This window comes from Lycorma delicatula, chromosome 3 (assembly GCF_047948215.1).
Source record: "Lycorma delicatula isolate Av1 chromosome 3, ASM4794821v1, whole genome shotgun sequence".
Lineage (NCBI taxonomy): Eukaryota > Metazoa > Arthropoda > Insecta > Hemiptera > Fulgoridae > Lycorma > Lycorma delicatula.
Genome location: NC_134457.1, coordinates 147,732,381 through 147,757,681, shown reverse-complemented (window position 1 = coordinate 147,757,681; position 25,301 = coordinate 147,732,381). Strand labels below are relative to the sequence as shown.

The 25,301-nt window shown below is 34.1% G+C and overlaps 1 protein-coding gene across 1 annotated transcript in view; it reads left to right on the top strand.

Annotated features, from left to right (window-relative positions):
- The first annotated feature begins 526 nt into the window (after window positions 1-526).
- LOC142321226 (dicarboxylate carrier UCP2-like) overlaps window positions 527-25,301 on the top strand; it is a 46,232-nt gene continuing 21,457 nt past the window's right edge. The window contains exons 1-3 of the mRNA XM_075359220.1: window positions 527-607; window positions 14,706-14,800; window positions 19,956-20,065. Coding sequence (XP_075215335.1) covers window positions 527-607; window positions 14,706-14,800; window positions 19,956-20,065 — 286 coding nt within the window. The remainder of the gene's footprint in view (window positions 608-14,705; window positions 14,801-19,955; window positions 20,066-25,301) is intronic.

The following is a 25,301-nucleotide window of genomic DNA, read 5'->3' as shown; positions in this document are numbered from 1 at the left end:
ATTGGTTGTTACTTATTGCATTATAGATTTGGATTTAATTTTTTTAAGTAGATGGATATTTTTTATTCTCATATTTTTTATTCTCAACATTGTTTACAACTAGTCTGGTTCTCAGTTAATCATGATAATAGATTTTACCAGGTGGGTATTCTGCAATCTTGGTGTCCCTGAAGGAATATTTCTGTAGTCTCAAATGAAGAAAGGGTATGCAAAAAGGTTTTATGACAGTAAACTTTTATGATACATTACTTTGTCTGATTATGAAGCATTATTTGTCTGATTAGATAAATATAGAACAGATACTTACTTAATTTATGAAACTAAATGGTAATCTATCAAAATAAACAGTAAAATTGATGAAATTACATGAAGTCCAAACTTTCTACTACTAGGTTTAAGTATAATGATCACCATGTGGGATAAAGCATATTGTTTTTAGTAACAAATTTAAATACATATATATTCTTTTTTGCAGTTGATCTGGTATTCAAAAATGGCTAATGAAAAAGAAATTCCTTTTTTTTTAATGTTGGGATTATATGCTTCAGGAGCATGTTTTGCTGACTTTGTTACATTTCCATTTGATGTAGCAAAAGTTAGACTACAGGTAAAAAATAAAATGTTTTTATTAAAATGCATTGTAATGAAACAATACTGAAACTTTAATTTGAGATAAATTTTTGATTTATAAACTTATTTCAAAGCATTTATAAAATAAATCATGATTCAGAAAAAACTTGAACATGCTTTGGTAAAATTTACATTTATGTATCTAGTGATCAGAAAATATTGGCCTAGGAGATTATGATGGGAATACAAAGACTAGAAAATATATTTTGGTAGCAGCTAGAAAAAAATTTTGATAGTTGATAAATAAAATAAAGTGCTAATAACTTTAAGGTAAAAATTTAAGTAATGCCAAAGAAATGTTAAGTCCATTTGTAAACAGTGTGTCATGTAAGAACTCAACAGGAAGTAATAGGAGGTGTATTCAAATCCTTTTGAAATCAGCTTATAGAAAATTACATTATTGGACCTCATCCCCCTCAAAATAATCTCTTCTATGTTGAAGGTGTGATCCTACCATTTTTCCAAGATTTTGAAATCTCCTGTTAATCATTTTTACTTAAGTCCAATATCCAAAAAGATTTGGATTTTGGACTTTTTCTGAACTGTAGTAATAAGCCCTCATTGAGAGCTTTTAAGGGATATATCATAAGTGGTACTTATTTTCATTGGTTCCAGAGTTATAGCCAAATAAAATTTTAATTAATGAAATATTTGGATCTTAGAAGGGGGAAGGCACATTAGTTCGAATCAGATTTCATCTCCTTTTTTTCTTTAACTATCTTTTTTAACTGGTTTTTTAATTTAAATATATTGATTTATTAATAATTATTAACATCTGATTGTAAAACACATTTTATGATAAACAATTCAATAACAATAAAAAAAAAATGAAAAAGTATCAGAGTTACTCGCATTAATGAAATTAATTTTATGTACTTTTCATTTAAAACAGAAATGTGTATATGTAATTTAATAGGCGTACAAGAAAGTCATGAGGTGCCCACACGTCAAATCCACCTCTGGATTTGTCTGTATCTCCACAGTGGTCTCAATACATTACGTCTTAAGCTTTAATTATTTAATTTTCTGAAACAGAAAGCTGTTTGTCATATGAGATGATAAACCTTGGAGAGGTGCATTGTCATGGTGTAGGCATTGCATGGCTCATCTGAGCCATCTCAGAACATCATGGCAAAAAATTTCCAGTCACAATTTGACCTGATGCAAAAAGATTTTGTGGAATATGCCAGCTGTCAAAAAAGCAAATCACACTGACCGACTAGATGTTGCTTTCAACTTTCCTTGGTTTTTTTGGTCATGATGATGTAACAAAATTTTTACTGATATGGCTGTTGCTTCATTTCAGGGTCATAGCCGCAAATTCATAATTTATCACAAGAAATGATACTGGAAATGATGAAATTTAAGTTAGTTTCAGGTAGTTCTTTCAACTAAGTGCAGGATTGAATACAATACAATTTTTATTTGATTCTGAGCAGTCTCAGATCAAATTTCACAGAATAACACCGCAATTTGAGTTTGCAGAACAAAATTTACCTAAAATCTCCCATGATTATTTCAGGTCTTAAGTGCCTCAATGTCATTAATTGCTTTGTTTTGTTCATGTAGGATGCTGCTATTAACGCACTTTAGCTACATTTGAAGCTTGTTTTTGGTAGAAAGACAACCAGAATCTTGTCATCATCAACTGACTGGTCTGTTTTTAAAATGCTTATACAAATTGTACTTTAGTTTGGCATAATGTACGCTCACCAAATATCCAATGCCAAATTTTAAACAGAATTTGATGCAAAACTGTTGCTGAATTTCATTCATTTTTCCTTCATTGTATAATTGCAAAACCGTGTTACAAAACTATGATGGACAACTCCATATAACTCAACACTATTTGCCTGATTGATTATAAAGAAGTGCTGCAACTTCTACTATCTAGTACCAGATAGCTGTAATGCAACCAGTTTGCTCATTCAAATTTGGAAACTTTTGGATAGTTCCTTCAACCATTAAAATTAAATACTGTAAGGAAATTTGGTTACTCGAGTGAATGTCGGAAATGATATGTATGATTTTGTTAATGATATTTTTTTTCTTTATTGATGATATACTATTATTAATATCAACATGATCTGTGCCATATCTGTAGTATGTCTGTATTACAGACACCTTATATATAAGTGAAGGAAGGGATGAGGAAATGAAATGCTAACTGAAAAAAATTAAAGTAGGATTCATTGGACATTTCTGACATTTAGCTGAACGTCATTTATAAAGCTTCAAGTAAACTATATTTTTCTTTGTTTTACCTTACTTAATGTGGTATTAAATAAAACATTACCCAATGCTTTATTACATCAGTAAACTTTCATAAAATCTCAGTTTTTTACTTCATTCAGTTTAAAATTTACCTGTGTGCTACTTTTTGAACTCTGAATGTTGATACTCTTTATAAAAAAGAGTAAGCATAATATTTGTGGTACAAACCTTAGCAAAAAAATAGAAAAAAGCTCTTATTATTGTTACTAAGATTACTTTTAATCACTTTCCACTGATATTTATCTGTTACCATCAGTTATCCCACTTTATTTCCTACTTCCTATTTAAATTAGACAATTAGGAGTCTTAAGTGCATACTAATAGTCCCTGATAATTTTTTGTCCTAGGTGTGTAATTAAAAAATTTACTGGAAAATTTAGAATTGTTAATATTTTCGTACAGTGAAAATTCTGTTAAAAAATCCCCATAAATTGTGTACATAGTACTTAATGTCTAAAGAAAATCTTGTGACAAAATACAGCTCTGTGAATATTAATTTACCACTGACTACTGCATAGAAAAATATCACTGACTGAGCTAACTATTGTTTTCCAGTCTCCTCCTTTGATTGAAAACGTAGAAAACTTTAACCTAACACCATCTGGGTCTAACCTAGTAGGGTGTAAGACCCTTACAGAATAGTGGAATGTTAATGATACTGAAATCTGCAACAGTTGACCTGTTACCAATGACAGAATAATCTGTGTTTAAATATAATAATTTCATGCATTGTTTGGGTAGGACAATATTATTATGAGGCTAAGTAAAACACACTCACGCAAGACAAGGAAGGACGATAGTTTTCTGCGTCACGTACACCTACTGCAGCACTCCTCCCACTAGGCAATTAAATTACGCATATTGTTGTTGACGCGCTCATTCCATCAGTTTAGTTTTTCATTTGTGTAAAGTTTAATGTGTATCATGCCTCCCGAAAAAAGGGTCTCTTCGTGGATAGCTGACTATCCTGGAACATTTACATACGACGGAAATGTTTTATGTTGTTGAGTTTGCGTGAAAAATATTTAGTACCCAAGAAACTTTCAAATAGACCAGCATGTCAAGACAAGTCTTCATATCCCAGGATTGTAGATGAAAGGCCCACGACAACTTATAACAGCGGCAAGTAGCAGTGATTTCACTTCCAAAGGTAAACAAAAAAAACCACTTGAGTGTGGAATTATGTGAAGCATTGCTTACAAGTAAAAGTTCTCTTTATAAACTTACAAGTCCTAACTTCAAATATTTTCTACGAAAATTTTGCCTGAACCAAAATATACCAGATGAATGAACATTGCGTAAAAATTACATGCCGACAATTTACCTACATGTTCTGGAAGAAGTACGCAATGAACTCAAGGATAGCATTAGTTGGATTTCAGCTGACGAAACTACCGACAGTTGTGGCCGTTACATTGCGAATTTATTTGTCGGTGCATTAAAATTAGAGCCTTGTTCTACCTGTTTGGTAGCCTGTAAAGACCTTGAAAAGACAAATCATTCTACGATCGCCAGATTTGTGAATGAGGGTATTAAAAAAATATTTCCTGAATCTTTAGCAGATGAAGAGTGTTTATATTGCTCTCAGATGCTGCTCCCTATATGATCAAGGTAGCCAAAGCCCTCCAAGTATTTTATCCCAATTTGATTCATGTGACGTGCTTTGCTCACGGAGTACATCGACTCGCTGAAGAAATACGATCCACGTTTGGGAATGTAAATAAAGTGATTTCATAAAAAAATAAAGTGTTTCTTAAGGGGCCTGCTCGCAATAAGGCATATAAAGAAAAACTGCCAAATGTGCCTGTATCTCCCGAACTAGTAGTAACTCGATGGGGAACATGGACTGAAGCTGTACTGTTATACAATGAACATTTCAAGTCCATCAAAGGTATAGTAAACGACTTCAATAGCGCAGAGGCTATGGCAGTTTGTCAGCCCAAGGAAGCATTTAATGATTCTAGTATTGAAAAAAATATAGCTGTGATTAGCACTCATTTTTCCCACATACCTTCCAGTATTAAAAACTTGAAACTCAAGGTTTGGCGTTGACTGAATCTATTCAGTTAATGAATAAAATCCGCCAAATGAACTCCTCATTGCCAGAGGTATTCCCGTGTAAACTTTAAGGATTCCAGTTATAAAAATATTTTGAATTATGTAAGACACAATCTTACTACCGAATATTTGAAACAGTACCTGATTATTTACGATTACAAAAGTAACAAAATGTTAAATAATTGTTAATTATCGAATTTATCGATGTCTTTTATTTACTAATAATATGCTGATTTTGAAATAAAAGAACTAAAAATTACAATTTTTTTTATTATTCAAAGTCGCATATTGTAAGAATTTTTCATGCATATTTCAAGCTTTTTATATTGTATATAATCCGGTCTCTAGTTATAAGTGTGTTTAAATATTTCGCGTTTTGTTATTTTTGTGTTTTTAAATAAAATGTAAGTGCTCCTTAAACTTTTATAACTGATGAACTTTATGGTAATTTAAAATCAATTCTAAAGAATGTGACGATGCTAATGACCGTAGAAGTGATGCCCACAAAAACCAAAAAAAATATATATATAATAATAATAATGCCCCGGACATATCCCAACTCCACGCCAGTGCAATAACGTCTACGTATCTGCCTGGGCCGGGCAATGATATGGAACTTCGGTACCTTTACTTATGTTGGTGAACGAGATTATTCTCAGGAGCTCCCCTGTGGAGTACGAGATTGGTGTTCCGAGGTGGTTGCGGTTGTGCTTCTCGACTTCGCTGTTTCCAACGGTGGCGGAAGGCATGACCGCGATCTGTTTTGCTGACGCTGGGCGGAGTACGGTTGGAGAGTGCCTATCTCTTTTCCCGGTTGTGGAGCCGGGTTCAGGATGTGCTGCTGTGAGCTTGCTCTGCCGAAGTCTTGTGCAGGCAGTGGCCCAGTGGGGGTCAGTAACTTCGGCCCTTGGCAGGGATTGTCTCATGGGAAAGGGTCGGGCCCTTATTGCTACGTATGAGCCCTGGGATGTCGGTATCTTGGATCAGGCAGTACCTGTTCCCTGGCACCCAGGCAGGGTCAATGATCCGGGGCATGCCCAACCGTCTCTCCGCTCGCATCTTGGGACACATTGACTGACAAAAAAATTGTTATGAATATTTCAACTTCCACAATTTCCATGGCAGAGAGTCCAGATAAAAACCCTCATCTTGGAGAGTCTTTAGCTTCGGAAGCTAACCGAAGGAACAGTGTAGAAGTCATAAAGATAGAGAGGACTGATCGAACAAAGTTTCATCCAAACAGTACTGGAATGATTCCAAAATATTTGGTGATCAAACAAAAAAAAGGAGATTTTTTGCTGCTGGTGGATCTGTAAGAGAAACAAGGAAGTTTTTATTGTGTATTGTTGAAACTGCCAACAATATACAATTGTAAAGCCAAGAAGATCAAAGTCTTGGACATTGAGGTTATACTACATAGAACACTGAATTCCTCTAAGGGTATAGTGTTGTACAGAGATTTGGTTAAACTGTACAGAAGGGGAAGTCATAGAGGAACTTCATAAGCAAGGAGCTGTTGTGTGTCGTTGACTAAATATGCAATGGAAAAATTCTATCTTTTGCGTCGCATGTGTTAACATTCAACAAGCAAAAGGATCCAGAGAAGATTAAAGCTGGATTCCACAGGTTAGACTTTATCCCAACTCCTTTGTGCTGCTTTGGATGTCAGCGATTTGGACAAACAGCGGCATGTTTGAGAAGCAAATCTGTATATGTGGTGACCCATTACACCCTGGTAACCCATGCAGGGGTCCACATGTATGTGTCAATTGTCATGGGCACCACTCTGCAAGATCTAGAAATTGTCTGATAGACAAACAAGAAGTAGCTGTACAAGAAATCAAGACTACCCAGAAAATCAGCTATTTTGAAGCCATGAAAATTGTACTTGGCAGACTCGTCATATGTACAGGTTGCTGCAGCTCTGGCAGCTGCCATTAAACCACAGGATGTAGTTTCTGAACTGGCACCAGTTTTAGCATGCAGGGTTAAATGATTCATCAATGAAAAATTGAAGAATCAACCATCAAGAGAACACAGTTTCAAATTGTTGCAGAAGAAAGCCAATGCTTTCAAATCTAAGAGTTCTGTACAACCTAGCAATGAGCTATCAACCAGTTGCAAGAACAGCGAAAATGAGGGTAGAAAAGAGAAGAAGCCTGAAGCTAAAACAGAGCAAGTTAAAGTAAAAATAGAGAAAATACCCATTCAGGCAACAACAAAGCCAAAAATTAAAAATATTAGAAAAACAGGACTTTGAACATCCAATGGTGGAGCCTACAAAGGCATGGAGGTCTTTAAACAAGAAGGCAGGTACTTCAGTTGCCCCTCAAACTTTAGCATAGAGTGTGTCGAATCTTGATTCTGATACTCTGCTGACCAGACAATCAGTGCTGGCATCATCTGATACTGGCAATAGAAGATCTTCCATGATTTACTGTGGAGGTCAGAAAAATCCATTTCAGAGTTCTCAGACAAACTGGAGTTCAACATTGAGGCCTTCAGGAAAATGGAGAAATGAAAGAAGAAAAGATGGCGTAAGGGGGAACCTAGTTGATAGAAATTAGTTCTAATATGATTTGACTTAGTTTTGTGATTTAATGTTTTAATTTTGTTTTACTTTTTTGACAATATTTCGTTAGAAATGTTTTAAGTGTTTTTAAGTGGCAAGAGTCCTTTACACCCTTGTCATATTGTTTATTTATGATTTTTTTAACCTTTGACAAATCTTTTATCGACGTTTTGTTTTCACAAACTAGTCTTCTGACTATGTCGCTATTGTTTTTTTAACAGGATGTAAAAGGAATATTAAAATTTTTATTTTCTTTTGAAATGGAAAAACAATCTGTGTGGCATTTATATAGGAAAAACAAATAGATCCTTTAAAACTAGATTTCTTGAGCATTATAGAAATTACAAAAAAGAAAAACTGTGTTTATCTAATACAGCAGATAGCTAATAAACATTCTATTTTTGATATTAATACAGATTTAGGAATATTAAAAATTAATAAAGAATAAAAGAATAAAATACACCATGGAAATCATCCAAATTTCTATTTGCAGAGATGCAATGTTACTGCTGCTGAATCCAAACTTTGAGTAGTTGCAATGTGAAGGAGATGGGCAAGTTGCTATTATTACCAAGACAGGTCTCATAAATTATTTCTGATTCAAACACACTCCTCCGTAATAGTATAGAGACACTATAATCCTTTCCATTAGTTAAAGCTCAGACTCTACTAATACTTGTATGGAAAATAAAGTCAGTTTGGAATTTATGTGAAAGTTTACCCAAAATTTCACTTTAGAGGCTAGACTGTAAAACATTTTATCATTTTACAATCATATTTCAGCCAATCAACTGTTGTATTGAGGCAGATCTTACTGGCGGTGCATTTCAAAATCTTATCGATTGAAATATTTTAACAATAAACTAAAATTGTAACTGAAATAATGAAATACAATGAAAAACAAGAAAATGTTCAATAATTGTTACAGAATTTTTGTTTAATTTTTAAAACTAGATGGTCATTTAGATCGGTAAGCAATCATCGTCAGTAGTCGCTGAGGAAATTTTATTTAAGAAACAATCAATAAATTAAATAAATAAATGAAAAGAATGCAATGAAGAAATAATAATAGAAACTTAACAAAAGGTTTTTGTAGACATCTTTGCAAAACATAATTTTATCTTCAAATTCGATCATAGATAATGAGCATTTTCTTGTTTTCTAATTCATTTCAGGAAACATTTAATGTAACTCTTTCTTCGAATTTAATACAACAGTTGAGGGTTTCGATTAATTGAAGGATAAGTGCTTTCATTTCTGTGGATATTTGTATGATTCAATGTGAATCCACCAAAGTACAGAAAATAAAATGACACTCACCTTATTTTTCATATGATTCCTACAAAAGTATTTTCGTGGTAACCCACATCTTCAGTTGTAGATATTTTTTATAAAATTACATATTAAACATAAAAATCAAAATTACATATAAAATATATGACATCAATTTAAAATAAAGTAAAAACATACTAGATGTATATGGCCAGTCAATACTATAGTATTCAATTATTAATTATTATAATATTGTGTAGTTAAGTACTGTAGTAATGGTTGGCCATACACATGCAGTGTGTTTTTATTTTTTTACTTTATTTTATTTTTAATTGACGTCATATTATTTTATATGTAATTTTAATTTTAATAATTTTTTAATATTTACAATAAATAAAATAAAATTCATCTTTACTAACAATTTGCCTGCATTTCCTTTTCTGGCACTTTTGGTCATGCGACCATCCTCAGGAAAAGTTTTCTTCAATTTGAGATCATTACAATTAAAGTATGTAAAATGTAAATTTATAAAATGTTAAAATCACAACAAATGGTCGTCATAGTATAAAGTTAGTCATGTCTGTTATTTAAGAAGGTTGCAGTCCAGTTGTTGTTACTTTTATATGGATATGAATGCTAGATCGTGGATACCAGTATTCTTTGGTGGTTGGGTTTTAATTAACCACAATCATCAGGAGTGGTCGATCTAAGACTGTACAAGACTACACTTCATTCACATTATACAAATCATACTCTTTTGGTGGCTCCAAAAAAACAGAAAATAGAAAAAGAGAGAGAGTCCAGTTGTGATTTTAACATTTTATAAATTTATATTCTACATAGATTAATTCTAATGATCTCAAATTGAAGAAATATATCGGTTTTACCCCATCATGCAAGGTTTCCGAGAGACAGGCATTTAAAATCTTAAATATTTTAATACTTTCGGCATTCTTAACTATACAATATTCATTCTTTTGACTCACCTAGAAAGTAAGAAATGAAGATTTTCTGTTGTATTTTGCCTGTGGAGCATCCCTCTTGATGGCCCAAATATAATCAGCCAACATATTAGGGTTCCATTTGCCTTGATATCTCTTTTCCAAAGCTGAAATCTCCTGATGAAAATGTTCCCTGTGCTCATTGCTCACTATGCCAATGCGCCAAGATTTTCCAGGTAGAAATCTAGGTGCGAGTACAGGAAGTGTATTTTTAACGATCATTGACAATATCACAGTGATTTTCTGCTTTTCAATTTTCCAAAAAACTATGAGTAAAATTTTTGAATGCTTGCCAAGCTGCTTTCTCCAGTGGATTCAATAGTTCCTCAAACTTAACATCATGCATTAGTGATCATATTTGTGGACCCACAAATATTCCTTTCTTAATTTTGCATCACTAATTTTAGGAAACTTCTGTTTTTATTATATGAAACCAGGAGTGTTATCCATGGCCTTGACAAAATTCTTCATTAATCCTAGTTTGATATGTAACAGAGGTAGATACACATTTTTAGGATTATACAATGGGTCATGTTTCACATTTTTCTGTTCAGGAATGAATAACTCATGTTAAGGCCATTCTTTTCTAATGAAATGGCTTTTTATGTCCCAAAGTTGATTTTTGTGTAAATACACAAAAATCAACAGTACTTTGTGTAACCAAACTGCAGACCAAGAATAAATGTAATTAACTTCAAATCACCACAAATATTTCATTCATACACTTAATATTCTCAGCTTAATATAGAAAAAGAATTCATAGTGTCTATTTCTAATATTAAAACTTCCTTTGAAAAATTTTGCTCTAAAAGACAAGCCCAAGGGTGTCACTAATAACACTGGGGAACAAGAAAAAAATTTTTTACTCTCAGGAAGAAAAATATGTGATTCTGATAGTGTTTTTCTCCTGAATTCAAATGTGATATCGGTTTTTCCCAATCACACAAGGTTTCCGAAAGACAGAGATTTATAACCTTAAACATTTATACTTTCTGCATTCTTAACTACACAATAATCAAACATTACACCCACCTAGAAAGTAAGAAATGATGATTTTCTGTTATATTTTGCCTGTGGAGCATCCCTCTTGTTGGTCCAACAATAATCAACCAGAATATTAAGATTCCATTTGCCTTGATACCTCTTTCCCATAGCTGAAATCTTCTGATGAAAGTGTTCCCCATGCTCATCGCTCACTGTGCCAAGATTTTTCAGGAAGAAATCTAGATGCAAATACAGGAAGTGTACTTTTAAGGACATATTACAACCCAAATTTTTATAAGATGTTATAAGATCATTGACAATAACCCGGTAATTTTCTGCCTTTCAATTTTCCAAAAAAACTCTGAGTAACATTTTTGAATGCTTGCCAAGCTTCTTTCTCTGGTGGATTCAACAGTTCCTCAAAATTTCCATTGTGCATTAGTGATCGTATTTGTGCATTGTGGATTTGTGATTGTAGGAAACTTCTGTTTTTAGTACGTGAAACCAGGAGTGTTGTCCATGGCCTTGACAAAATTCTTCATTAATCCTAGTTTGATATGTAACGGAGGTAGATACACATGTTTAGGATTATACAATGGGTCATGTTTCACATTTTTCTGTTCAGGAATTAGTGATTCGTGTTTAGGCCATTCTCTTTTAATGAAACAGCTTTTTCTGTCCCTACTATCCCATTCACACAAAAAACAACAGTACTTTGCGTAACCAAGCTGCAGACCAAGAATAAGTGCAATTAACTTCAAATCACCACAAATATTTCATTCATACACTTAATATTGAAGCTTTTCCAATAAAAATTTAAAGTTTTCATATGTTTTTTTCATACTAGCAGAGTGAGCCACAGGTACTAATGGGAATTTATTGGCATTATGCAGAAGCACAGTTTTTAAACTAACTTTAGAGGAATCGATGAACAAGCGCCATTCAGTTGGATTATGTTCATTCCAAAGTGTTTCCATAAGAGAAGAAATGCCATTACAAGAAACTAAGTCATTTTCTTCAGTAAAGTAGTCTTTAAATTCAAATGATGATTACGATAAGTACATATCTTTGTATTCTTTTGAAGAAGATTCCATCCTCTTAGCTGGAAGCAAGCATCTCAGACTATTTTTGGATAACTTTAAATCTCGTATGAGATTGTTAAGATTTTCTTGAGTAAATGAGGTTCAGATGAACTGCTTTGTTCAAAAGTTGTATCACCAGAATCTGTTTCTTTTTCTTTATTCCTTCCTTCCATCAGACTCTGGCTCTCTTCATCTAATATCACATGTTCTGGAGGCTTTGGTATGGGCAATTCTTTGCAGTGTGGAACTGGTCTCATTGCAGATTGCAAGTTAGGGTACACCACTGTATGTTTTGATTTTGACGTATCTCCTTCAATGTTTGTTAAACACAAATAATAGAACAGTTATCTTTGGGTTCCCTCCAAATCATAGGGATAGCAAATGGCGGGTGCCATTTTTCCATGTAGTAAGAAGCCTAGAAAACAATAAAGAACAGATATGTGGGTCCCAGGTCCCTGTTTGTTCCCTGACTTTACACTCAGAATAAAGTTCATACACTTTTTTACTACTGGAGTAAGGTTTCACCTTTGGGACTTGAGCGTCACTTAACCACATACTCATATATAACAAAAATTTTTAGGATGATTTAAACAAACTCTAGACATTTTGTAACTAATGACTAATTAAAAGAAATAAAGTTGTAAATATGTAATACATATTAATTCAGACACACACACACATCACTCACAGTGATGTGTTTACTGGTTCACTACTATCTCACAACTGGCATTGTTCTGATGATTGTGTGCTACACCAGATCACATTTGTACTTGTCTATACACGTCTGAACCTGTACAACAGTAGCAATGCTGCCCTTTGAGTTAGCTCATTTGGTTCCATCATATTTACAATGCTCTAGGAGCTTTTACTTGACAATGGACAAATGGACAAAAAAATTAAAATAACAAAACAACTGTGGGTGATGGAGAAATTCTGATAACATATTTGAAAATAGCATAAAAAACAGCATTAAGTACTCCTATTGGTACTCGTGAGACAAAAATCATGTTAACCAGTGTAGTATTATATATTAACATTGCCTTGCTTAAAAAACTTAATTTTTTAATAATTCTAATATTTTAACTTTTAATTTTTATGTAAACTAAGTACTTTACAAAAAAGTATCTACAACTGAAGATGTTTACTATGAGGTTACTGTGAAATTACTTTTGTAGGAATCATATGAAAAAATAAGGTGTGTTATTTTATTTTATTTTCTGTAGTTTGGTGGATCATGTTGAATCAAATATTTGAATTATTAGTGCAGAGGTGATATGGGTCTTGAAAGGATCGATTTAAAAAAAAAAGTTAAATGTATATCTTTTTTAATAAATTTAGAAGAGAAAAGTTTTTTCCCAAATTTATGACGATATATTTATAAAAAGATTTCATGACTTAAATAGATTCGATTAAAATCTGGGGATAAAATCACTTTTTGGCAGAGATTTGTTACTGAGTATTTGTTATTCTTTCTAAATTATCCTTTTTTATTTTAATTTACATGTTAAATAAATTATTATTTTTATGCACTATTTCTGCAATATCTATGAAACTGATAGATATACAATGATGAAAATGAATCTAGCCACTCATTTGTTGAAATATATATTCTCCATGTCTATAACTGGAAGTCAATAACAATTGAATTAAGTCGTTTTCACTACACAGAAACTGATGTCATACATTAAAAATATTATCTTTGTTTAGTTTTTCTTTTACTTTTCTATTTAAAGAAAATCTCTCTAATTATTTAAGAAAATATTTAATATGATAGGTGTTAAACTAAACCAGCTAATAAGTGGCTGTGACAGGTAGCCTATCATCAGCTTTTTCTTTATTTCTTAACCTTTCCCTAAACTATATTGAATTTTAAAAGGATTTAAAGAAGGTTTTATTATTATTTTTTTTAAATATCAATTTTTTATGTTCACATGTACTATGAGATACTCAAATACCACAGCTAAGCCAGTTAGCCATTAATACAGTTGTGACTTTGGTCAGCATGATTGTCATATAGCCTGTTTAGGTTGCAGGTATTTGTATATGTACTGCATGCATAACAGTTATAATTTATATTTTTTTCTTTTTAACCAGCAAATGAAAATTTCAGTAAGATGAAAAGTAATTTAAATTGTGCAATCTTTACACTTGTGTAACTTAGTGGCAGAAAATAAAATGATATGACTTACAGATATGAACTTGATGTTTATAATGAACATGAAGAAATAATCTCAAAATGTTTGGTAAAAGAGAGAAATATAAAATTAAAATAATATTTTCTTTTTGAATCAATAGAAAACTAACTTTTCAATTTCCCTGCGCCTAATATATGTATCTGTTAAATGCAGTAATTAAATGCCAGTAAGCAAATTGACATAAGACTCGTATTTAAGAAATTAGTACTTCCCTTCACTGGTGTTACAATTCAACCTTCTTAGGGAAATGAAGAGTGAAATGGTTTCTTGATGCCTTAATCTAGTCAAACAAAATACTGAACATTGTCATATCCAATAAAATCCAGATGATATCAGTGTTACAACAAACATATTCATGCTTTCCATCACAATGAATGACTAAATAAAATACACCATTACTCTTAGAAGAAGTAATTCTGACCTTTTACACCTGCTTATTTTGCATATGTCACAGCTGTAAAAAAAAGAAAGAAAAGAAAAACACTAGAACACAAGAGTAAAGCAACAAATTAATTTAGCTCATTTTTCATGAAATAATAATGTACTCAGTAGAAGGGAAACATAAAGTTACAAATTTAAAACAAAAGTAATTTAACCTAATAAAAGGTATAATCTTTTAAAAGGTATAATATTTTAGGTGCAAGGTGAAAAGCAGAAAGTTGGCAATGGCTCACCTGTTTATCGTGGTCTATTTGGAACAATTAGAATTATAGCTGCCAATGAAGGATTCAGGTATAATGAACAAACTTGTACCTAACACAACCAGTTATTTACTGTTAAGCAATGTATTTCTTTTATTTGGTTAATTACTATCAATAATAATAAAAATAATAAACTTAAAAAGAGTAGCCAATGATGTAGGAAAGTTAACTGAAATATAATTTAAAATAATCTGAATAGCAATTAAAAATGTCTTTTGTGATATAGCCCTTTTTGACTTCTGTTTGATTTACTAAAATAAGATCTTAATCAGATGAACCAGCCAGTGTATCAGTCTAAAACAATGAATAACTAGCGTGTCCACTCTGTTTGGAACTAATGACAGATGACACTTTCTAAGACTTTTAATAATGGTTATAACAACTCAAAAAATCATCAAAGTTAGGACTTATTTAATGGTTTCTTCAGCTATGATGAATATATCATTTTTCTGTTTACTTCTTTAGTAAACTTCTTTTCTATTTTACTTTTAACAAAGCAGTGATATTTTGATAAAAGTGATGTGATCAGCTGCGGTTGAAGAATCAATTATAAATATTCATAATCAGGGGTCTTTGACTGGAAGTTTCTGCCACATTTTCAAAAGAATAAGTTCTAACAGACAAAAAATAAAGTAAAAAGAAAGAAAATCACTGTAACAAAAGTAAATAACTGAAATATTATTCAACTGATCAGAATTATACAGCAATAAAGAAATCCATTTTGAAAAAATCTGATTAAACAAGCTGAAATGGAAGGTTTTAATGAAAGAGATGACAGTTATAAGGCATTGGTCATGGTTGTGTTGGTTAGCAACCAACTTATAGTTTGAAATAATGGAGAGGAGGTTTCATATTGCAATCAAGTGTTAAATGGAAATCAAAGATAAGACATTCATTTACAAATTTAACATTAAGAAGCCTAGAATCAGACTGAATCCATAAGGCTTGAACTGCCAATACAACATTTAGAAGAAGAGAAATGTTGAAACAAAATTCATATGAAAAAATTAGAATATAAAAGTTGAGGAAGAAGGAAAAATGAAAGATGAGACGGAACATAGGATATTTTGAACAATAATTCCAATTAATTACTCAACATTATCAGTGTGTTAATAACATATTTATTTATGACTATTTTAAACACCCGTAAGTTAATTTTAAACGTGTTACCTGATGGTTACAACCTTTTCTCTTTCTGAATCAAGATTGGTTTTTTTCATCATCTATACTTATCATTACTGCTTATTTCTTTCACAGATATTTCCATATATTAAATCCTTTCTTTAAAATTAACCTTCCTATTAACCTTAATTATTCAGAAAGTATAAGTAATCCTGAATAAATAATCTTTATGGGAAGTATTTTAATTCAGTAATGATATTTGATTATATAGGAATGACTTTATTTAACTCTGAAAACATAGTATATTGTCCACAAAAAGTTCAATATCTCTGACAGTTCAGAAGTCCTAAGTTTGAGTAAAAAATAACAGTTTATAAAAAAGTTTATAAAAAATAACACGTATGAGGTGTGAATTACTGAATTAGGTCTACTAGTTGGAAGACTAATTCCATTCCCTGGTATTGGACGATCAGTTACTAAAGAATACAAGAAATCATCAGGAAACAGATCTTGATTTAGGGGAAATATCCCAATGGTTTTGAAACCACTAAAAATATTTTTGGTTGATAAAGCATGTGGAAAAACTGTCCCAACAACATCTGCAACTAAATACATATTGAAAGTTTTTACTGGATTGTTCAAATGCCAATCATCAAGCCAGCTGATTATAAAATGTTTTTATAACCATCAGTTATAAAATGTTTTTAGAGGTCCGAACACTGTCAGAGCAAAGAGCTGGAGCTTATGAAAACAATGGGGAGGAAATGTAACCACAAAAATTCCAGCATTAGAATCTCGGTCAAGGGCTTCTATTGACAAAAGTTTTGTGGTTGTCAAGCAACAGAATGATACACTCTTCCTTTGAGCGCTTAAAATGGGCAATGAAATGATTCAGGAATCTTAAAAACATTTTGTCATTTGACCATCCTAACTGAGTAGCAGAACCGATTGTCCCTGGAGGTGCACCAATTATCATTATGTCTTTAAAGTAAACTCGTGGGAAAACCAGCATTGGAGGAGTACGATTTTATATAGCGTTAATGGCAACAATCAACAATTACGTTGATGTTGATAGTCCTATCTCATTGAGGTTCCAAATTCTGTGAGCAGGAGTAGGACCAAAACAGTTGTAAACATCTGTAAGGTTATTATAGAAACAGTCAACATTAGTTCTGATTTTGGTTTCTCCTACCATCATCCCATCCTGTCACCCTAAAGCATAAGATCAAATGTCTGTGCCACAAACAGCTACTGAGCCTCGAAACAGTTTAGCGATCAGTGTCCTAAACAGCTCCTAGAGCTTACCTAACAGCGTGAGTAGAATAAGTGCAGTTTCATACACCACCGGCTTACATGTCCCAACTGCTCACTTGTCATATATTTACTAAAATGAGTAGGCGCACCTCGTCAACTACTAAAAATATGTCTGACATCCATAAATTAAAATTTACTTTGTCTAGACAGCAATTTTCTGCCACGCCTAGGTTGCTGAATGCCAGCAACTACTTGTCCATCATATTAATGTGCTTGGAGCCTTAATTGGCTGGTGATCAGCCATACATTTCTTCAGGTTAGCTTCACACAGCAGTGTGGTAGGAGTCTTTTCCCTTAGGTAAACTACTGATGTCGTTGAACAAAGCAACTGAATCAAGGAACTCCCACATGATTCGACAATGCGGCTCTTGCCTCATTGACTTGTCTCGTGTGAGTGGCCAATTTTCTCTTTGACCACTAAGTTTCAGGGTGGTCCGGTCTCTGGCCCCCCCAACAGCAGGGCAGTCAACCATCAGGTGTTCATTTGACTGGACCTCCCGTCAGATGCACAGATCATCAGCTGCCAGGCGAAATTGAAACAGATATTGGTTTAAATTAACATGGTTGGTGAGCACCCGGGCACCCATTGCCCTTAAAAACTAGCTCGAGGCATACCATCCCGCCAGATCCTGTATAAACTTATACAAGGATTTTCCCTTAGTCGTGGTGTCACATTCCAGCTGCCCTGCTTCCATCGCGAGGCTCTGCAGCCTCTTTCGCAGGCGAGAGATGGGCACTTGAACGAAATTTAGATCCGGTGCATTGTGATCACCGTTCCGCTTCGGTACTGGTCCGGCTCGAAACCGCATCCCAAATATCTAGGCCTCCCGGCCTCTTCGCAATCTTCACATGACTGCCTGAACTTTCACCGCTAAATCGATTTGGAGAGCCTTTTCCAATAAGGTGGTAGCCTCGTAGGAGATTGTTTTAAAAACACCACTGCATACAATTAAGGCTCTGCGCTGGGCACACCTTAAATTTTGAACAAGTGCTCCATTCATATACAACCTATGCGCCCAAACGGGCACCGCGTATGAGGACATGGTTTTGAAAACACCTCGGTACACCTTGTACATTTGACGGCCCGACAACCCATAGTCTTTCCGAGCAATCTTCCTAAGTTTGTGTATCATTGAGACGACGTTCGCCACTACTTGCCTAATGTGGTTGCTAAACAATACTTTTCATCAAACAAAACATCTAGATACTTATGAACTCTAACTCGGCTGATATCACTACCTTTATTTTTAATATGGGGGTTACGACTGAACGATAATTTGTCTGCCCCCTTGAGAAGCTTAAACCTCGTCTTGGGCACAGAAATCTTTAAATTTTGAATGTCCATCCAGCTCTCTGCGGTTGACAAGGCCGCCTGCGCCCGGTCTTCTAGCTGTGGTTGTGAATTACCACGAACTAAAAGAAGAAAGTCATCGGCGAAAGCCTGGGCCGTGACCCCTTCTGGAAATGTCAATCCCGGAAATCCGTCGAATACCAGGTTCCACAGCAGGGGACCGAGAACCCTGCGGGTTTCCCTGGTAACGGATTTTTCCACAGCTAGGTGCAGATCGTTAAACAGAGCCGTACGGTTGGACAAATAGTCACGTACCACGGCCTGCAGGGCTACAGGAACATTGTGGCGTTCCACTTCATAGAGGACAGAACTCCAGGACAAGGAAGGAAATGTTGGCTCTATGTCTATAAAAATTGCCAAAACATATTTACAGTCGACGCTTTCCACCCAAGTCATACTGGCCTCGATTTAGAAAACAGTTCACCCCAATGCTTTCTCAGAGCCGTTCCACAACCAGCCTCAAATTTCAAGCAAATTGCCGATTACCGGCAAGAGGTTGATGGGTCGATAACTGCCGACCTCAGTAGGATCCTTTCCTGGTTTTAAGAGCACCCTCACCAATGCCACTTTCCAACAAGTCGGGAAGCAGCCCCAGCTAAGGCACCCTGTGAACAGTCTGCCAAGCGGCTCTCTTATGACAGGCAGCATATGGTAGAATATATACGGGTCAAGTTGGTCAATCCCCGGTACCTTTTTCAGTGCCATTCGAGAAACCATTTGCTCTATATCAACTGGATCCACAGCCCGTACGCCAGCGAAGGACATAGACCCCGCCCTAACGCCCGACCTCTTCTTCACCCTCCCGAGCATCTGGAAACAGAGTATCGAGGAACGCTCGGTAAGTCGTCAAGATGTTAGTGTGGTCACGACCACCAAATCCGCATCAAACACTGGACAGCACGTGCAGTGGCTTTGGCCTGTAACATGATTTTACGAGCTGACAGGGGTCGCAAAATCGCATGGTCGCATGATTGGCACCCGGGTGCTCACCAACCATGTTAATTTAAACCAATATGTTTCGGTTTCGCCTGGCAGCTGATGAGCTGTGCATCTGAGGGGACATCAGTAGTTTACCTAAGGGAAAAGACGGTACTTAATATATATATATCTTTTTTTTTGGATTTAAGTGGACATCATTTATTATTTCATATATTTCTGCTGAAATTTGTCACGATTTATTTAATAAAATATTTATATGCCGTTTTGTAATTAGAAATTTTTTTTGTCGTATTCAGGAAAATAGATTTGGGAATTTTATTATTTAAGAATAAAGATTTGGGAAAAAGTATGGAAAACAAATTTTTTTAAATTTTGTAGTAAACTGTAATAAAAATGTAGTAAATGTTTAACTTTTTTCAGGATTCATTCAATTTATTTAGATAGTTATATTTACTTACAGAAGCTTGTATAATGGGCTAGCAGCTGGACTTCAACGTCAGTTATGTTTCTCCTCAGTACGTTTTGGATTTTATGAGCCTATAAAACAATTTTATAGGAATCAACTGTACAGTAAGTAGTCTATTTCCTAATATCATTTAAGAAACGATTATATTATTTTATTTCTGTTAGTAGATATATGATAATTTTTATGCAAGAGTTTGTGTACATTTCCGTTGGTAATTTAAATATTTAATATACACATATATTTGATATTGATATTTTACATGACACTGTAAAACAGAATTCACCATTTGAGAAATGTTCTTTTGATCGTCAAGTCATCTTAAGGACGTGATCTTTAATTATAATTTACTCGTACAGTAAAAAATAAGAGTTTTGATATTTAATTATTTCTATTAATGCAGTAATAATATTTACTGTAAAATTATAAATAAAGATTATGATTTATGCATCTGATAATATTTAGAATACTTCAGTTATGATCAGATGCAAAAGTGATAGATGTTTTATTATTAAAAGGATCTTTTAATATTATAAAATTCTATCTTTTATTATTAAAAGGATATTATTATCATCCAGTTTTACAATACAGCTCATGTCCTTCCCTCGAAGTAATTTTCATTTATTTATAACTTAAACATCTTTGAGAAGATCCTCTTTCCGTAGATAATATTATGCAATCCACTTGTTTCTGAATTTTCCCCGCTTTCTAAGTCAAGCTGAAATCCATGTCCAAGATCTTTGAGGAATTCTTTCTTCAGGCATTCTACGTAGTATGATGATTATTGCCTGTTAAGTGTTTGACCAATAGCCAATTAGTCATAAATATGAAAAAAACAATTCCCCAATAATTATTAACTGCAGCTAGTTCTTAACACTTTGAGTCCAACGTGGATTCACAGAGTTTCAGATCTAATGGCCGCGTGAGTCGAATGTGTCACCACATGTTAGGTTTAGTTATATGGCCGGAATGGAATGCAAAGTTGACGGGAGATTATTTCTCCCTACTTATCGCAGAACCTGGACAGAGTCCCTTGCTGCTGGATCATTCTAATCGGGCTTGTTTTTTTTTAAAGGGTTATTTTATATAACGGGTCTAATTTTCTCAAGTTTTGGTTATTATTATTTAGTTAATTTAAGACGGATTTAATTGCATTCCAATCCGTTGTTGAACCAGCGTTATCGAACCCATTTTATGGGCCGACCGCGGAAGGCTAGGCTTCTGAAGCCTGTCCTCCCGACGCAATTCCCCTTCAGACCGTCTACTGAAGTCCTTTCGGTGCTAACGCTTAATAGGCTAGCAGGAATACGCCACAACGGGGCACTAACTATAAGGAGGGAGCAATGCGACCCCTACTCCGGAGGAGTCGCAATTGCTGGTTTGTTTTACTCTACTTGTAAGTTTTAAAGGAGAGGTGGTGTAGAAGCTCTTCGTCCGCTTCTGCTATGGCTGCCCTTCAGGTCGCATCTCTGCTGGGCTCTGTTCCGGACTCCAGTCCGCGATGTTGAGATGAGTAGTGGGTCATCCTTCTTCTTCACCTTCTTCTTCTCCCTCTTCTTCTTCCGAAGACCTCTTCATTCTTCTTTGGCCTGCACTTTCCAAGAATTGGCAGTTATATGGCCGTGTAACTCCACTTTGGTTTCATAGTTCCTATTAAAACACATGGCAAGTGAAAGAGCATGGCCAGTATGTCATGAAACTGTTATTGGCCTGTTGATAGCGAGTCCACACTAGTGTCACATGGCTATTACTGTATGATAAATGTAATGAAATAATGCAGAATATCAGTATTATAATATGATGTTATTTTTATTGACAAAAACTATACAAAAGCAACTGCAGAAAATCTGCTTGAAAATAAAATATAGATAATAAAATTTCAACTTGAAAAAAAATTAACTTTTCAGACAAAATATTTATGTATACCAAAAAAACAGTCCAAACAAAAGTATTTTTCACACACCACACATTTATATTTGGTTTGAGTAGTTTTTCGCATGGCAATCTTCCTGCTTTCGGCCATTGACTTTTTTCATAACATTTATGACATCGCCTTCTTCCTTGTCTGCCAACATCGACAAGGCGGTGAGGTTGGTCTGCTGGTGTCGGAGCAGGAGGAACGGCACTAACGTTGATTCCTGTCAGTTCTTCGACTAATTCTTCTTTGAATGCGATGATTTGCATGTTTCCATTTGTAAGCTGATTGTATAAGTATAGCGCATTTACTACATTGATTCCAAGAAGCATTTCTACAGCAAGTTTTCTGTACCACTTCACTCCACATCTCAGAGGTGAACAATAACTCTTGATTTGGTTTTTTTTTGTCAGAATCTGTTAAATCTCTTTATATACTGTAATTTTTTTCACAAGAAGGTAGCATAAGACTATGAAGGGAGGCAATCAGATACCAACATATTTTCGCGGAGCGCTAATCAACCGCGGATCATTGTGATGGGAAAAGGTTTTAACTGTTACTGGCCGCGTGAAGCCAATGCGTCACCACACAAAAAAACAATCGCTAAAAACGTATTTTTTTACTCAAATGAGTGACAGTTATTACTAATACATTTTTTTTGTGATACTGAATGAAATTATATGAGAAAAAAATTGGCCATTAAAGTCGTTTTACTTCCTGTATAGGTGGCACTCAAAGTGTTTTGGGGTTTGGTGTTAGGATATACTCATAAATAAATAATGGGCCTACTGTCTGTCACGTCTCTTCCAAGTTGCATGTCGACTCAATAAGTTGACTGGTATTTATTATAACAGGTATCTTGTGAAGATCTCGTCAACTAGTGTTGTAGAAATTAAAGTTAAAACCCTATCTCGTTACTTTGGTTCAGGAAATTAAAGATCATGATAAGATTGACCCTGAAACATTTTTTGAATGGTTCTTGGGTAACTCTGAACAACTAATATCGGATCCTTTTCTTTTACTCTTCAGATGATGCGTGGTTTTATTTAATGGGATATGTAAATTCGCAAAATACACAACACTTTCTACAGAAAAACCCTTTGTACTTTGATGAGACCTCTTCATGACCTTAAGATTGGCCGATTGACCATTGATGAACTCATGTACAGTTATTTTCAACAAGATGGGGTCACCTGCCACAAATAGAAGTAAACTCTAGCACATTTACAGAAAAAAGGACCATTAGTAAACATTTATGGCTTTTCCGTTCCCCAGATCTATCACCTTGTGATTTTTATCTTTGTGTTTCACTGAAAGTAAAGGTCTACAAAAACCACCGGTGTAATTTGGAGAAGTTAAAGAAAACTATTCGACGCGAGATTGTCAGAATCTCGAAATAAGAATTCAGGAAGATATTCTTTAACAAGGTACAGCGTGCAGAAATATATATTGCTACCGGAGGAGGACATTTCTATACAATCTCTAAAGTTGTAAGTATGGAAAATTCATCAATACATCTTTAATAAGACTACTTTACTAGCCGATTTACTAGAAAACTATTCGACGCGAGATTGTCAGAATCTCGAAATAAGAATTCAGGAAGATATTCTTTAACAAGGTACAGCGTGCAGAAATATATATTGCTACCGGAGGAGGACATTTCTATACAATCTCTAAAGTTGTAAGTACGGAAAATTCATCAATACATCTTTAATAAGACTACTTTACTAGCCGATGCTATAATGTTTCATATCTGTTCAAATTTAATTAAATTTAGTATATACGTGTATGTTATTTAGTGTATGTTTTGGTTAATATAATTTACATTTAAACATTTTACATCGGTTAAAGTTAATGACTGAAATCATTTTTTAACAATCCCCAAACCAAGTAAAGTGGTCTCAGGCTGGTTTTAAATGTGCCACTCTATTCCATTACGCTCTGCCATTTACTCTGTGTGTAGCGGTAACAGGTGAATGTACACACATTCACCTGTAATAAATTTATCACTTGAAATAAAAATTCACTACTCAAAAGGTATATTATTTAATTACACGTTATACTTAGTGGTTCATACAAATTTGGTAATTCATTGTATTATATTAGTATTAGTCAGCGGTATTATATTAGTAAGTTCTTTTGTAAGTCCATCAACTACTTCAGTTCAGAATTATACACTTGTGTTTAACTTTTAAAGAAAATAGCCTTCTGTAAGCTCTTGTTTGTGGTTGCAGCTACGAAATATCTAATCAATTTAATGATATTAATGAATTTTTCAGCTTCTATTCAGGGAAAACAGACAGGAAAGATAGTATGTATTTTATCTATTTCATTTTCAGTATTGCTGTACTCTCTTTGATTAATGGACACCTATTTCGACTGACTAGAGTAGTCTCTATTTCACTTAGGAAAATGGCAAAAAAACACTCAAAACTACTACTTTTTTTTTGGAGGGCGAAAAACGCTTTTGGGTTGTAATCACCTGGAACAAACATAATATAATACTAAAAAAAAAACAAACAAAAAAACAAAACATATCACAATAATTATTAAATAGTCGAATACAGACGTACGGCCGTAAGATACAGCAAGATATTCGATAGCATCCTCATATTTTTTCCTAGAATATCTTGAATATTAGCTCCTAATTTAAATTTACGACGCAATGCCGCATAAGATGACAGTGCACAAAGATGTGGTGTATCGTTGGTTGGTCGCATTGAATACAAACGGGTGCATCGGTCTGATTCATTAGGTGTTCATGAGTAAGTCCATGATTCATTGTGTGCCCTATTCGCAAACGGCAAATACAACCTCCTCTTGACGATTATTCCTGCATGGAAAGTTTCAAGGAAGCAGTTTCCTTGATGTGTCAGAGTTTATTATTTACTGTAGCAGTCCAGACATCTTGCCAATTTCCTCGTAGAGTGCGTTTAACAGAATTAATAAAATCGGTAGTAGTAACACCAGTGGTGAAAGAAGGTTGGCTATGTCCGTCTTTAGCAGCGGAATAGCACATTCATTACTCGGGATTCCCACATAATATGCTAGTGATTCAGCAAAAACTCACTTGTGTGTTGCGACGGTTCAACTCGGCAATTGGATTATGAATTTCAGTGACGATAGGATGACAAGAATACAAATCTTCTAAAGCTTGGAGTGCACTACACGAGTCGTTACAAATAAGGATATGACAGTATTTTGGGTTAATGATATTCAAAGCGTTATTGACAGCGTACAGTTCAGCAGTAAGACACATGTAATATAAGGTAGACCAAACATATAGGTTCTGTCATTAACAACAAATGCGCATCCAGCGGTATCATTCTATTTTGATCCATCTGTGTATACTATTGTGCCTGGTTTGTCTTTGAGAGAAATTGGTAAAACATTTGGTGAAAGACAAAAGGAGTTGTTGATTTTTTATT